This window comes from Boleophthalmus pectinirostris, unplaced genomic scaffold, assembly GCF_026225935.1.
Source record: "Boleophthalmus pectinirostris isolate CB_2022bp ecotype Guang Dong unplaced genomic scaffold, ASM2622593v1 HiC_scaffold_21, whole genome shotgun sequence".
NCBI classification, from domain to species: Eukaryota; Metazoa; Chordata; class Actinopteri; order Gobiiformes; family Gobiidae; genus Boleophthalmus; species Boleophthalmus pectinirostris.
Window position 1 is genome coordinate 16,416,709 of NW_026571175.1, and position 16,747 is coordinate 16,433,455.

The 16,747-nt window shown below is 42.4% G+C and overlaps 1 protein-coding gene across 1 annotated transcript; it reads right to left on the bottom strand.

The window, feature by feature from the left end:
* Positions 1-1,659: 1,659 nt before the first annotated feature.
* Positions 1,660-16,023, bottom strand: dlgap3 (discs, large (Drosophila) homolog-associated protein 3). Its single transcript, XM_020932780.2, has 11 exons — positions 14,986-16,023; positions 10,538-10,752; positions 10,044-10,146; positions 9,722-9,938; positions 8,286-8,791; positions 7,379-7,473; positions 5,879-6,098; positions 4,611-4,905; positions 3,915-4,006; positions 2,844-2,990; positions 1,660-1,971 (listed from the first exon to the last, which is right to left on the bottom strand). The coding sequence occupies exons 1-11, from the start codon at positions 16,021-16,023 to the stop codon at positions 1,660-1,662; spliced, it is 3,240 nt and encodes a 1,079-aa protein (XP_020788439.1).
* Positions 16,024-16,747: the final 724 nt, after the last annotated feature.

Consider the following 16,747-nt stretch of genomic DNA (forward strand, 5'->3'; position numbering starts at 1 on the left):
AAAAACCAAAGGGCTGGGGTTTGTATGTGAGGCTCTCGAGCTGTCAAGGCTGTGATGCTACACTGAGAAGCTTTTGGCAAACAAGAGTGTGCACACTATATACAAACAGCACTGGCACATTCAAACGCCCCACTGCTGCAGAGGGCAGAGTCTGATACTGGGGATGACAGGGGAAACAAGCTCCATTTGTGAGAGGAACGGCCCTGCAGACTGCTGAGACCAGGTGGAGAAGGCAGACCAGGCTCGTCACTGTTCATTGGGAGTCTGTCTCTTGACTTTATGGAAATCTGTGTCACAAATTCATCCATATGTAAATGTCTGTAGTGAGATCATGAAAAAAATATCATGTTAATTAAAATGTAATTCATACAGGGAGATGTGGTCATCTTTTTACCTAGAGGTTTTGTGCCTTTTAAGCCCTTTATTTTCAGTGAAGGAGTAGTGCTAGGTGCACGCATAGGCATGCTACTACAATGCTGACTACTGTTATACAAAAGTGAACTACTTGGGTGGTTTCGTCAGCAAGATGATTGAAGAAAAAAATCTGGCTACACCTCTTTTAACAAGATTTCAAAATACTAAAATGGCTGCCATTATTTTTGTTGGCCTCTTTGGACACCAAACAATAGAACTGCATTGCGTCTCAAGTCACATACTTCTGCTCATATTCAGTACTTGTATATATTTGCTATATCTACACACAGCCAACAATGTAGGCCTATATATGGTACACCAAGATAAATCTGTTTAAATAGGTCTCAAAACACAATTCCAGTAAGTTGTGCTCAAGGATAGAGACGCCATTATTGCACCTTCCACACATGTTTACACTTTAAACAAGAAAATCTACCAAAGTCGAACCTCCTGTTGGCACTTAGGTTCAAATAGGCTCACTATAATTATATTGTAATATAAAACTACATTTGAATTTCAGCTCATATTTATCCTAAAAAGCAAATGACTCTCAACCTCACGCTATATAATATAACCTTGTAACACTGCCCAACAGTGCATAGAAGTATATGAGGTGAGAGGCAGTTCTCCAAAATGTAAAAGGGATTGGCTCATTGTTGTAACCTGCAGAGATTAGAGTGACACTGCAAAAAAGGTATTTCTCTATCACTTCAAAACTAGGGTTCTTTTACATACTTCAAGACATTACTGGTATAAATACGTTTTGATTTTGATAAAATATTACTACTTAAAATAATACAAAATTCTGAAGTGATTTTAAGGGTGCAATATGTAACTTTACTGGCGGAGTGTTCACCACCTTCTTGTCTCTATAGAGTTGTTATTACTTTGCCTGAAATATTCCACAACATGGCATTAAGTTTATCTATCTCCATGGAGACAAAGAAGCAGTGCCAACAGGCCAACTTACAGGTCAGATCAGTGGAGAGGCAGCTCCGCTCACAATAAACATGCTTACTTTTTAAAATCTTTTTAGACATGAACACACCTGCAAGATAAATAACTTCAGTAGCCTGTAACGCTATATTGTTGAACATTTCAGGCAAAACAATAACAACTTCATAAAGACAAGCAGATGGCAGACATTCCATATAAAATGTTACATGGTGCACCTGTATCTATTGTAGATATTCCTTTTTTGCAGTGTTGATACCTAACTCCTATTATGTAGTACTAGTGGTGCGTTCAAAGACGTGTCTGGGCCTCGGGGATGTAGATCTCAATGCTGTCACTGGCGCTCTCCGTGGCTGAGTTCTGCCTGAAGGACGCAGTGCGCTTGGTCTGCAGCAGCCTCCTACGTGCCTCAGTCCGGCTGCGGTCCCCCAGCTCCAGAGACTTCTCCCTCATGGGCAGAGTGTGTCCTCCCACGCGGGGCACCACCAGACCACCAGACCCCCCTCCAACTCCACCGCCATCACCAACGCTGTCAGCCCGCAAGCTGCCACTCACGCCCCCCGCTGGCTTCTTTGGTAAGGGAGGAGGAGGCTTCTTGTCCTCCTGATCCAGTGGCAGCGATAACATGAAAGGGATTTATTGAACAAAAGAGCAACCAAGGAGAAATGATGGAAAAATCGAATAAGGAAAGAATGGATAATACCAAAGAAACCAATGACATTTACACAACACATTGGGTGACATGAGAGGGGGAATAAGGGTAATGCAAAAATGAAGAGAAAAGACACAAATAACGTTAGTTTAGTTCATTTTAAATAATTAAGTATATTTTACACAAAGTTACAATGTTAAAAAAGTACATTCTTTATCCAGTTCCAAGACTGGATAAATAAAAATGTTTGGTGTTTAAATGCAAGCGTAGCTTAACATCTGTTGCAAATTACTGCAGATAATGCTATGCTGTTAGGCCTGCCTCATAAGCAGTGTTGAGAAGTAACTAAGTAACCAAAAGTATGCATGTGCGATGTATCCTTCTAATCAATAGATAACAAGCACACAATACAATGCATTTCAATGTGAAAGTGTTTTAAGTATTCAGACTACAGTAAACTGACTGTACCATGTAATGGAATACATTACAAAATACATTTTGATGCAAGTTTTCAGTATTCTGTAATACAAGTATTCTCCCCACTGCTGGTAATTTCACAATCTTTGGTTTGGTTATGGTGACTCCAGAAGGCATTTAACAGTTTCCATCTTTACACAGTTATAGACATTCTGTTGACACTTTATTCATACTAGCTTGAGAGCCTTCTGCCTCAGTTCGTCTTTGCATCCTGTCTGCAGAGCGCCCGCAGAGGCCTGGGGGGGAGCAGGGCCATCTGTGCTACCCTCTTGCACACTGCCATCTTAGCTCGGGGCGCCCTCTGGAGGGGGGCCAGGGCAGGGCGGGAGGTGCCCAAAGCTCTCACCTTCTTTTCAGGTGGAAGCCTCCAGCCCGAGTCCTTCAGCCTCTGGAGGTCCTGGAACTTGACCCTGATGTCCTCGATGTTGATCTGCAGCAGGTCCCAGAAGCTGGCCAGATCCTGAGAGGTAGGCTGGGGGTACGCCGAGGGGTCCTGATGGGAACAGAAAAACATAGCTGAAAAAGTGACAAGATAAAAGAGTCGATATCATTGAGTACATTAGGACCACCAACTGATTATTTATTTTTGTCCTGAGATTTTATGTTTTAAAGTGGGAGTAAGAGCACCAATGAGTAGGATTGGATAAGGCTTCATACCTCAAGATCTTGTGTGATAAAATTACCATAATATAGTGCATACATGTTTTAACATTTGGACTGAACAAAATAGGGTTGTTACACCTCTAAAATCAGTGCCACAATGACAGTAAAAATCTGACATGAGATAAATCTTTAGGCCATATTTCTGAACTGAATCACATTATTTATTTGTTATAAATTATGTCTAAATCTCATCTTGTCTCAATTCAGTGGACTCATTCTCATGTCTCCATATCTTCCAGCCCCAACTAATAAAGTATTTGGCAAGTGATTCATATGGTCAACACCAGGGCCAGACTATCTTCAAAACTGCAGTTCTTGATGGGGTTTTCTGATGAGTACAGGTCCCAGAGAGATCGCTAACATGCCTCAAATTATTGAAGACGTTATTACTCATTCTGCTGGAAAGGTTAGCATGGCGGACATAACCCATAACACTGTGTAATAGGTCAACAGTCATTTGCTGGATGTGTGTACAGCAGTGGATACATGCAAAATAAACCTCGATTTAATGTTTTCATAGAGCTGGTCCTAACAGATACCATATGACCACCAATAACAGTCAGGGTTTATAGGGTGTTGTATTGCAGATGACACTTTATGCTTAAGTGTGATGACAGCCCCGATGGTTTTATGATCTTGCAGTATTGCCATTCCACATCGCCTTGGTAACAAGAGACATATTTTTTGCCATCAGGTAACAAGTAGTGGTGGAAAGTACACCATGTTTACTGTCAGGATTTGTGTTCAAACATACCACACTCTGTTGGCACAGTCGGAAGAACTGCTGCACTTTCTGATTCATGAGCATCTGGGTGCTGCCAATAGCGTTGCGAATCAGCTCCAGAGCTATGAAAACGTGGCAGAAAAAAACGTTAGCAGGGAGCTATGGGTTTACAGTCACATCCAGTGATAATTTTGTTGACTAATATATTCTGTCTAAAGTTAATTTAAAAAGGTGATAAAAGTACTGATATTTTTGTAGACTAAAAACTAAAGTGCAATTTTAAGAAAGGACAAGTAGAGACTACTGTAGAAACAAGCTCCTAATGAAATAGAAACCATTTTGATGAACTTGTTTTCAGTCACAGAGGTAAAGAAAGTATGCCTCTAGTAGTAAATTAGAATTAAAACTAAAAAGCCTGTAATGTTCCAAAGAATAGGATTAAACTTATCTATCTCCTTAAAAACAAGCAGGTAACACCACCTGACCAAGCTACAGGTCTGGTCTGTATAGAGGCAAGCCCACTAATGGGTGAATAGAATGCATATTTTTCAAAAGCAAGACAAGTTTAATGCCATACTGTGGAATAGTATAGGTAAATTAATTACATATTCATAGAGTATTTAGTCACATACTCTCCACCAATAAGTTAAACAGTGTATTTTTAATTAAAGCTATAAATTTAAGACTAATAATAAACTAACACTGGTCCCATCTCTTCTCACTTACCCTCTTCGGGCAGTTCATTCTCCTCCGCCTCTCTCTCCATGTTGGAGCACCATCCCTCCATCCTCTCTACCTCAGTCTGCAACAGGCGTAAGAAGAACTCTCCATCCCTCATGCAGGGAGAGGCACGGCCTGAGTCTGGGAGGCTCCGGGGCCCTTCTAGAGAAGGAGTCCCGGCCCAGGCGCGCTCAGACGTTATGGGGAGGGGAGAATGTGAACGGGGAGGCAAGTGTGGGTGCTGGTGAGGTCTACTGTTGGTTGGACAGGCCTCCGTGGTATAGCCGCTTTGGATAAAGTCCTGGAGCAACAAATAAAAGATCAAATTTAGTTACAATGACTCAGTTACATTAACTTTATTACTTTGTAACCACAACCTGTCCTCTGCAATAGAACCATTATTTAAAACCACTGAGACAACCAATCACCCCAGTATCTTTGGCTGGGCAACTCATAGAAGAGACCTGGATATTGAAACAGCCAGTCATTCCCAATGACAAAAGAGGTCATTATAAAATTGTATTATGTATCATGCTAAACTAACCCTAAGTTTTCTCAGGATATACTGTTAAATTTATTTACATATAACTTAAAATCACAATGTTAGTCACCCACATGTTCTTCTCACGGGTTGTGCAGATATATAATAAATATATAATGTCTCCTTCAGCAGTTCTTAAAAGCACAGAGGAGCTCAATAGATGTGCACAAGTTAATGTATTCTAAAGGTTTTAAGATCTATATGTGCACATTCACTAGAATTATTCTGATCAATATGACTTCACAGCTAAAAATATTTCAATGGACAGTTTTGTGCACCTTCTACTGACAGTTCGAATATAATTTTTAAGGAAAACTGATATGGCAAAAAGTGCATTACACATTACACATCACATTATTCATAACCATACCAGCCTGATCTCTTTGATGGGAGACCACTGGGAATTCCAGGTGCCACAGTGGGGCTCCAGTTGCAAAAACTGTTGTTGTGTCCTTAGGCAAGACCTACATTACTTTGTATGAAAGTGGTGTATGAGTGAGTGATCGTGGTGGTCGGAGGGGCAGCCTTGCTTCAGTCAGTCTGCCCCGGGGCAGCTGTGGGTACACTAGTAGTTTACCATCACTGAGTGCAGAGTGAATGAATAATGCTCTGTAAAGCACTTTGGGTGTCTTCAAAGGCACTATATAAATGCAATGATTAATTAATTTGTGAACCCATATAAGACCAGTGGAGCACCAGCAACACAGATACAAGATTTGTTGAGTGCACTCACCTCTCTGTAGGCCCACTGTCCCTGCGTGTGCACAGTGCGGTGGCATTCAGTGAACTGGCTGGATGACTCGGGCTCAGATGAGTGCCTTTGGAAAGAGCAGCCGAACTGGAGACTTTTATCCTGCGTTGGCACGGCGATGCTGAGCCCCGAGAAGCCCTCGGGGTCCAGGTCGGCCTGCACACTCGCTGTCACACTGTTGGAGCGCTTGAAACGTGCCCGCCTGGTACACACAATCACACCACATCTCTCTTTGAATCTTGTTGTTCCCCCTTTTTACCAGTTTGTGTACCCCTAGAGGTGTTTTGTTGCACCCTGAATAGACCCATGCTCAGACAATTTGATGATTATTCAAAAAGTGGGCAAGTTATAAACAGTAGTTGTTAATATTAGTAAAACACGTTACATGAATGCAATCTGTAATACTTTTGAAAGGAATAAAACCTTAAAATCAGTCTGTGCTGCAATTTTACTTGCCTGTTGATCACCTTCAAATTATTATTATCTGTGGACAATACACAAAAATAATTTTCTAGAGATTTTGATGTTATCCCATGACATTAAACACAAGCAATTTGTTGCTCCTGGGAGATTATACTTCTCTGTGATTCTCCCTGTCACTCACTCAAAAAATGATGGATGCAGCTAAATGCATAAGCAGAGAATTACAAAATCATAATATTGCCAAAAAAGGAAACTGTCTCATAAGGATTGGACCACAGTTCTATTTTTACCATTTCGCCCAGCCTAAATTAAAATGATTGTAAAAATGCCAAACAAAAGGTTAATACATTAGCTTCCGGTAGTGCTCACTAGAAACCACAGATCTATCTTTCTACACATTGGTACTACGATCACTCACTATTGTCACAGCTAAATCCTGTGGCATATGACGCAACACTGTGCGCAAATGTCATGTCAATGGACTGGAGTAGGGAGTATTTACTCCATTATAGCCCTCAGCCTTCGCTGTCAGATAACGTGTGAGCTCTGAATCACAGTTTTCATCTCTCGTCTGTCTCCCATCCTCCTCAATGCTTGTTGGAGGAGGGGCGATTGTTAACAGGTGCTTGAATGAGTGAAAAAAAGAAATCGCACCCATGCACTGCGAGCCAATCTGACCCATGGATATAATTAGAAAATTATTTGCATCATGTGTAAAAATCATGTTGCATGTATGATTTCTAGTTGTAGTCATGGTTACAGTTGGAGATGGCGAGAAAACATCCACACATAGAATAGAAGTGTTGCTCAGTTCAAGCTGTGAAGTCTGATGAAATGTTAAATGAAATAATAATATCCAGCCTAGAAAATCAGCATTAGGGGCTGCACTGTGGGGCGCCTCCCAGAGACGAGCCTTTTTCAAATTGCACCTCAAAATTATTCACAAAGGCTCTTGATGAAGCCAGACTTTTCAATGATTAAAGACAGATACTTGAACTTGTATTTCATTGACATTTAAGGTCAAATGACAAAAGTGGTTGTTTTGTTTTTTTGACTCACCGTTTATCCTCTTCCACTTGCACTCCTATTGAGTGGACCTCAGTGAGGGCTTTTCCTTCTGCGTCGGAGTCGGAGAGGGTCTCAGAGCTATCCACCTGAAACAAAAGAGGGTTATGTTCTGACAAAGGACCAGACAAGTTATGACATAATGAAATACTGTGATAATCATGTCTGACAACTGGGCTAAAAAATCTCTATAATTTTAGCTCTTGTGGTCTTTTCCTGGTATTACTCACAGTGGTCAGTAACTAGTATGGTAAATTTGCAATGAATATACGTGGATAGAAATAAATGTTTAGTGGTTTCATCGTAGGCTATGATCACCAATAATTACTGTACCAGCAGCCTCTCCAATTCCACCAGTAACTCACACACTTAAACCACTATGAGAAATCTCAATCTTGTCAGATTTCAGAAAATAAGCAGGGTTTGGCCTGGTTAGTACTGGGATGGGAGACCCCCGGGAATACAAGGCGCTGTAAATGGGCGGCAGTAGCTCAGTATTTAGAGCCCTCGTCCACCAACCCGAGATGAGAGAATTAGTTCCTGCTCATGTGCATACTGTTATCATGTCCTTAGGCAAAACAATTCATCCACCTTGCCTGTATCCATGTACACAGGTGTACGAATGAAAGTCTGTGAGAGCAAATGTGGGACATCAGATGGAAAATAGCCCATGGCAACAAAGCAGTGTTTACAGCAATTATGCCATGTATGTTCATTTAACATTCACTGTTCAAACCAATGAACATATAACATTCACAGGCAAGACAGGTGTGTCTTGCCCAAAGACACAATAGTATTCCCAGTACTCCCCAGAGCTGAGACTAAGCCATTAGTTCCTATTCAAATGATTAACTGTTGGCCACAAAATAAGAATGCTAAAACACTGATGCAGAAACCTTACCTGCACAGCTATAGATGGCCTCCACTTGCGTGCCACGCGCCCCTCTTCAGTCACCACTTTGCTGAGCACCATGCTGCTCTGGGGCAGGGAGCTGGACTTCCCCAGGCTCCCCCCGGCCCTGCCATCCCTAACTGGTCTGGGTGGCCCCTCCAGAAGGCTGTCCGCAGAGCTACTGTGTTTGGCCCTTACCCCCACCCCCGGCCCCCCTCCATATGGGACAATTTCTCTGGAGCCTCGGACTCCATCAAGGCTCTCTGCTGAGTTACTGTGCTGCCTGGAGCGACCTGGCCCAGTGGAGGTGTAGTAGCCCCCCCTAGAGGAGCGTGCAGTAATGCCATCTGAACTGCCCAGGTCCACAGAGTTACTGTGCTGTTTGGCTCGTCCCGCGGTGCTCTGGAAGTAGGCGTCCTGGGTGGATTCAGTGCTGCTCTGCGCCCGCACGGACAGTGAAGACTTGGACATGCGAGGAGGGAGTGGAGGAGGTGCACCTTTACAATAAGGAAAGACTGAAGTGTCAGAAGAGTGGGGAAGAGGAAAACAAAGGCAAAATTTAAAGCCAAATGTGCACTATGTTCCCAGAGGCAGGGAGTCGCATACTTACAAAAGGGACAGACTGAGAAAAAACAGACAATGTGAGGACAAAAAGGAGATAAAGGAAGGTGAGGCAAACACAAAATAACAGAGAAAAACAAAGAAAATTATTCATAAGAAATGCAGATACAAGATGTGATAAAATATTCATAGTTGCAACTTAAAAAAAAGCCCACAGAATGCAGCGAGAAGTATGGTGTCAGAGACAGACATAGTGCGAACTCAAAGTGTCTTCCCTTGAGCTAACCTGCTTCTCAAGATGGAGATAAAAGATTTTAGTGAAAGCTGTCTCATCCTCTGTGCTTTGTTCAAATGTATATGGATACAAATGCACTGTTTCATTTCATGTAATATTTATATTTTAAGGATTGCCTCAGCATAGCACAAACAGTAAGTTCTGACTTGAATAAATATTAGTGTACAATGTGGGCGGAATTGGATGTTGGTTCTATGGTGAGAATGTCAAATAACAATCAGAAATTAAATGAAATAGAAATATACAATTTCACTCCCACAAGCACAAAATGATCAGACTGTTGAAAACGCATTAAGACTGTGTTCAAACAATAAACATTACAACTAATTACTAACTACTTTACACTAATTTGGTATAATTATTTTTTGCTTGATGCATTTTAATTACTGGTGAAACATTTGTACTGAAGACTGATTTAAAAGACAATGGCTGAAGACAACTAGATAATTCAAAAAGTTTTTGAATGTTTATGTGTCTAAAAGGAACACTGAATACTAAAAAAAAATTGTGCAACATATTTCATACATTGCACTTATAATAAGTACGTCCTTCATGTAGCAGATTAAAAATATTGTAGTCGCACACTCACCTGCCCCACTCTTGATGCTTCCCTGTGGAGCGGACATGGAGAAGACGGAGAGACAGTCATCATCTTGGGAACAACCAGCCTGGATAGCCCGTACGTAGCTGTGGCTGCGAGTGCGAAACACCCCAGGCAAGTCCAGAGCCTCCACAGCTTGGGACTCCACCTCCCCAAACATGGTTTCACACACTGCCTCAAACTGACGGTTTAGTGTGTCCCCCAGCTAAAACAAGCACAGTGGAATCTTAACAATTGTTTAAAAGAAAGAAACAATATGACTTCAACATGAAATTATTAAAATACAAAAATTACTGACAGAAGTGGTTACCTGGGCACTGGTGAGGGAACGGGTGTAACTCCGAGAGCGGGCGTGGCTTTTAGAGGCTGTCCTGCTGTTAGGGTACGAGTCTGTGCACTGTTTACATGAATACCTGAACACAATGCAGTACAGGAACATGTCATATATAATGTTTGTACTAATAAAGTATTTCATATTTATTATTCAACAATATTTTTTTCTGTGTCCAAGCAATGACTGCTGATTTGTTTTACATGTAGGCAAGTAGTAAAAAAAAGTGAATTAAACGTCCCAGTCATTAGTTAAAACATGTTTATGAAACTGGCCAAATGATTCCATTTAGTTACTAATAGAATTTATGAATAGTCTTTCAGTGACCTACAACATTCTTGGTTTGGTTTATTTAATAGCCTTTGTTGTAGTACATACAAACATTAATAAAAATAAAGGTTAGTTGATAACTAAGACTAATTTCTTTTTTGTCATGATGACTTTAACAGTATTATTAGCTGATGGGGGTGCACCTTTGATCCATGCTGACAGAGCGTCTGAAAGCCTCCCGTTGGGCGATCAGGGTGGACTTCGGTGAGGCTTTAGGGCTGGCATCTGAATCAGCAGAGTCGTCGTCACCCATGGCTTTGATATAACTCCCGCTCCTCATGCGCCGACATGGGATCTCACCCCCGCTGTCATTCCCCCCTCCTCCTGAGTATCCCCCACCCCAGTCTTCTGATGGCACCTGTCATGATCACAGCACAAGAGAATGCACCAACGAGGGGTGAGGGAGGAAGGTGTAAAGCTGAATACATACAACTATGTGATTATGTTGCATTCCAGTAGTCCTCAGTTGGAACTCCAATCTCCAAGTTTCTGTGTTCCAGTTGTGAAGTTGAAAATATAATGGCCATATTGGTATATTATATATGGTATATTACAGAAACAACTCAATCAGGAAATAAGAAAGTGCTCAATCAGCTATAATGCAGATCTAATTAAGTCAGTTTAGTAATTTAAAACAATGTGTAAGAGTTAACATTCCATTCTCATCAGAGCATGGAATAGGGTGCAAAGACAGTGGATAGACAACAGAGCACAGCAAAAGGAAAAATAACAAAAATAACAAATGTTCAGTATGTTGGGTTTTTAATTTTCACCCAATGCAGCGCGTCGCCATGTTGAAGTCAAAACTTGGAAAATCCAACCTCTGAGGACAAATGGAACGCACCAGTAGTTCAAATGAGCAGGGGTGAAAGTAGTAGACATAACTAGTTTCTTTTTAGTACATTAAACAAGTACTTGAGTTAAACATACTTGAAAGATACTTGAACTGCTACAATATAAATACAAGTAAATACTATTATCACTTATAAATCTACTAAGAGGTATCTTCTGTTGTTGTTTATCTGTCAGCTTATACATCAGATGGTCAAGTTTGTACTTGAACTGCTGTGTCTATATGTAATACACACCTAGTAGAAATAACAAATTTCTTTGCACCTCTGTAAATAACATATGCATATGTAGTCTGAAGATATTGTTGACACTGCTTCCCTGGCAGCAATTTATCTGTTTGTCACAACATCTCCCAAAACAGAAATATATTTCATCAGAGAAAAATATTTCACACTTCAAACAGAAGGCCAGCAATGAGTCAGTCTAATTCAGTGGCACATGCGCACGGACCTAATAGTCACACACACACACGCACACACACACGTGCATGTGCACACTCACTCACACGTGCACGCTCATGCACTAAGAATGAGCTGTGAGGTCAGACAGAGAAAAGAAGAAAGCAACAAACGGACTTACAGAGAGAGAGAAACTCTGACAGCTGGAGAAGCACTGACACAGAGAAGGAAGAATACGGTGAGCCAAAGCACGCAAACCAACACAACAAGTGTACACAGCAAATGAGCGCACCAACAGAGATGTACAGAGAGAGTAAAGGCCACAATACACAGGCAGCAGGCTAAGACACAGAAATGAGGCACAGACACATGAAAGAGACAAAAGATGTAAAAGAAAAAAGTGTGCTGAAAGTTGTGTATCCTCTAATACAGACTGTTATAGATATTTCATTTTAGTATTCTACTGGAATCGATACTCTGCCCATGCAACTGTAAACACTTAATTGACAATGGCAAAGTGGTTAGCCCTTGTCCAGGACTGTCATATAGTTTGCATACTCCCCCTGTGTGTATGGGGTTTATTTATTCTATTGGTGCGCTTATTTTTCAAACATACTGCTTTTATACTAGACATGATATTGGATGTGCCTTGGCTAAGGAGCGTGAATTGAAAGACTGGTATCAGAAAGTCTCTCTTTCTTTTTTACCCCAAATATCTTTACTACACACTTCACAAGGGAAAGATCATTTTTTCTGGACTACCATAGAAGAAATGTAATGTAATCCTCATCGGGATCTCTAGCATCGGGATCTCTAGCAAACCTGGTACACACCTGGATTGGGATGGTTGGTATAAATAAAATTGTGAAAAGAGCATGTAAAATTGTCAATTCTTGACTCACTTGTGGGTCAGTCATAATCTGAGGAGCTTGCTTTTTTTTTTTTTTTGCCATTTTCAAGCATGGTTTTTATATTTTAGCTAAACAAATGACAATATATTCCCCTCTACTGTTTGTGGGGATCAAATTGTTCAGAAATGGGGACAATTGAGACATTTCTGGGACAAATCACTGGTTTTGTGTAAATCTGGAGGGAGACAATTCTGGGACTGCCCTGGGTAAATAGGGATGTCTGGTCACCGTACTCTGACAGGAATCTGCAAAGACTTCATTTGATCCAGTGCCTAATACTCAACATATCACCCCCATCCTCAAGAACTTCCTTTGGCTTCCTGTTCGGCTCAGGGTGGAATATAAGATCTGCCTCCTGACCTACCAGTGTGTCAATGGCAGTGCACCAGTGTACCCAGAATAACTCCTGACTCATCACAAACCCACAAGATGCCTCCGCTTCAGTGACAGCAACCTGCTCCAGGTCCCCCAAACAAACACACTATGGAGTACAGAGCCTTTCAGGCAGCTGCTCCATGCCTGTGGAATGCCCTCCCTTTCCACCTGAGGGCACCACAGGCAGTGAAGCTTTTAAGAGGCAGATTTTTATTTCAAAAGGCATACAGGCCTGTGTAACTGTGTTTTATTGTTGTTATTATATGCAATTTTACATTGACTGTAGCACTTTGTGATTTGTTTATTATTATTATTAATTAATAAATGTCATATGCAGAATGTTTAAGTGGACCATTGCAAAACAGCACCACAGCCAAAACACTTAGCTGCTGTAGATTTTGCTGGCCTACTATGAAAAGTCCACACTATCATATACTGTACAATCTAAAATGACAGCATCTCCACTCACACATGCGCCAAGGCCCCAGGCTCTAATGTCCAGCAGAGTGTGTGTTTTTAAGGTCATCACTTTAGAAATGATTCAGCCTAATCTCTCTCTCCTCCTGGCTGGCTTCTATCGCTCTCATTTTCCCAGTGTATGCCCCTCTGCTGCGCCCTCCCCCGGCCCTCGTCTACCATCGCCTCCTATCGCTCCTCCATAGCACGTGTGTTGCTATCTCTGCTTCACTCATGCTGTATATGCTTATGTTTATCTTATCTGACACACACAGGCCGGTGCGATGGAGGCTTAAGCTACAGATAGCATATTGTAGAGGATGCCCAAGGAGTTGACCTAGCATCGCCTTTAGTCTTTTTATACATTCAAGAAGAATATTTATCTCTCTCACTGCCATGATTAACAAGCTTGCAGATCACAGATAGTGCCACTGTATTAACCCTGTCTCATAATGCTTGTGATTTATGGCCCCCAATAATATTTCACACCTTATTCAAAACATGGCATTTCCTGTAATACTAACTACTGCATCTGGGAAATACCTCAATGTTTTGGCTGGCAAAAAAAATAGAATAAACAAAACATTAGCAGAGAACGCTAGAGTTATTCTGCTAATGCACTGAGTAAAATGGGAGACTTTTATGAAGACAAAATTAGGCTGCTAGGATAAAACATGTTAAAATAAGCTGAGAAACACCAGAAAAATGTTAAGGTGTATCGTCTTTACAAAACAGGCTGACAGATAACAGAGAACCCTGTTTTAACATGGATTCAAAACTCAGAAAAGTCAGTTTTTCATAAGATAGGTGGTATGTTTTGTTGTTGGTATGTTTTTTTATTTTTGTAACTAACTATATTTTTTATGATCACCAGTTGAGCTGAAATCTATTTTGGAATAAAATTGAAAAGTGCTAGAAGGTACTATAATCATTTTTCTATCATTTTAGACAATGTCCCACAGCTGGGCATTGGCACCTGTTCTTTTGTTTTCCTGAATAGACCAAGCATCTCAATAGTGTCAAAATACTACCTCTGTGAAATCAATCAGTCTCAAGTGTGCATATGAAAACACCTCAGAGTGAGCCCTTCTTCACAAATTTGCTGCTGGATGTTGTGCTCAAAGATGGGTTATGTTTCTAGCCTGAGGCAGGGAGAAAAATAGTCTTTTGGAAAAATGAAGTCGCATATGGACCTATTCTTTGTGCTGCCTGTATCAGTGGAGCTCAGCTGTGTGGACGGACAGGGCCTGGACTAGCAGCAGGGAGAGCTGTGGAGACCTGCTGGGGCTACACAAACATAGATTTACCTCTGCTCCACAGGACAGTGTACTAATAGACACCAATACCATTACTGCTCTTTCGGCAATAAACAGAGAATATATATTTGTTGACTTTATGAACAATTGTCTGATGTGATTCTTTAAGATGATGTAAAAATATCCAATTCTACACTTCAAATGGTCTAAAAGCTAATAATGCATCAAGGTATTTCATCTGGTGATGGTTTAATTTGATATTATTGAATGTGATGGGCTTGGATGAACACAAATAAATTGTACATACACGTGCTCACAGTGGGGAGGGGAGGTGAACACAAACCTGGAGGTAGTGGAAGCTCCTCTCCTTCATCTTGCTATCTATTGGCACCAGGGCTTTGTCATAGGCCCCTCCCCTGGAGGAGGGGTACACCTCTCTGGCCTGACTGACAGTCATGGCCGACCACGTGCTCCTCTTCAAGGAGTGTCCGTGGTGACCGTGATGGCCTTCCCCTCCTGCCAGAGCGATGGTGGTGCAGGCCATGCACTCCCCATGCCCTGGGCCCCCTCCTCGTTCCTTAGACTTCTTCATAGTGAGCTCCTGTATGGCAGCATCCAAACTCTCATGTCCTGGAGGATATCTGCGCCTGCTGTCCCCCAGAATCCCACTGTCACTGTCCAGGTTATCATCTGAGCTCCACCAGCCTGCGGTCCGACTGCGGTGGCGCCGGCCCGACTCGTGTCTGGAGTCTCCGCTCTTGCTGCGCTCTCTGGACTTGTTCCTCCTAGTGGAGCGAGACTGATGTCCCGAGTAGTGTCCTCCCCCATCCTCCCCTCCACTCCGATGTCCCCCTCCTCTCTCACTGCGGTAGTCCCCTCCTCCTCTCATGCCGTTGTACTCCCGTTTAGATGGTGCCTCTAGAGAATGTGACTTAGCAAAGAGACGCTGCACAGAGTTAACCAGGTGGCGAATGCGTGATGGGCTCTCACTGCGCTGCTCAGCGCCCCCACTAACTGAGCGCTGGTACTGCAGTGTGTGAAAGCCATCTGGATGGAAGGGTACCTGCTTCTCAAACTGGTCCATCAGGTTTGGAGGGATTCGATGCATCTTGCCCCCATGACCCGAGGACAGGCACTCTTCACAGGAGTCGAAGGATTGCATGGGTGTGTGCTGGCTGGGGTGAGCACGAGGGAAAGTACCCCCTCCGGAGTGGCTGTGAGAGTGGGAGTGAGAGTGGTGCCTCTCCAAGGCCAGAGCCTCGGCTCCATAGTAGTGTCCATCACTGTGGCCCTGGTAGTACTCTCTGCCAGGGCCATCGCAGTCACATGGGCCGCCGCTGGAGTGCTGGGACAGGCTACGGCTGACATGGTACCCTTTCATAGGCGCCGGGCCATGGTGGGCCGTCCGGGCCGAAAGGGGGCGCTGTGGGCGTGACAGGGTTACACCGGTCTCACCTGCAATCACAAAACGAACAAAGCAGAAGCATTTAAGTGAAGGCAACATACTGTACAGTCAACAGTTCTACAGGCATCTCACTATCTAAACGCCCTGCATACTTGATGTCCATTATGTCTGCATGTATTGCCCAAAACATGTGTGTGTGATGACAGTCACAGTTAATTTCCTGATGTTTCTTTTTGCCATAACAAAGTACAGGCACACCTTCTATCCCCATTTCTCTCTCATTTTACACATTTTAAAATTCCTTGTTCACAAGTTGAAGACATGGTCACCAGCTTTAGAAGTTTAACATAAAAGTAACATATAGTGAGAGCTTGTCACCTCACATCTATCATTACTCACTATAAACAATAGAAACATTGATTCACAGCACCCTATGGTGTAAATGCATGTTTCCTATTATTTCTAGACCTGAGTGTCTCAGACTAACACCCAGCTCTGTGTAGTTGGCTGATATTCCGTGTGTTGTGCTTTGAAGCCATACTTACTGTTCGCCCGCTCAGATACAGCTTGCAGAGAAGAGAGATGGACAGATGCTGGGATAATCATTAAATAGAGCGTGGCCTGTTTGCCTTGATTGGCTGAATGAGAAGGCCACCAGGAAGCGCAGCCACATCGAGCCGTGTCATTGGTGTAACCGTGA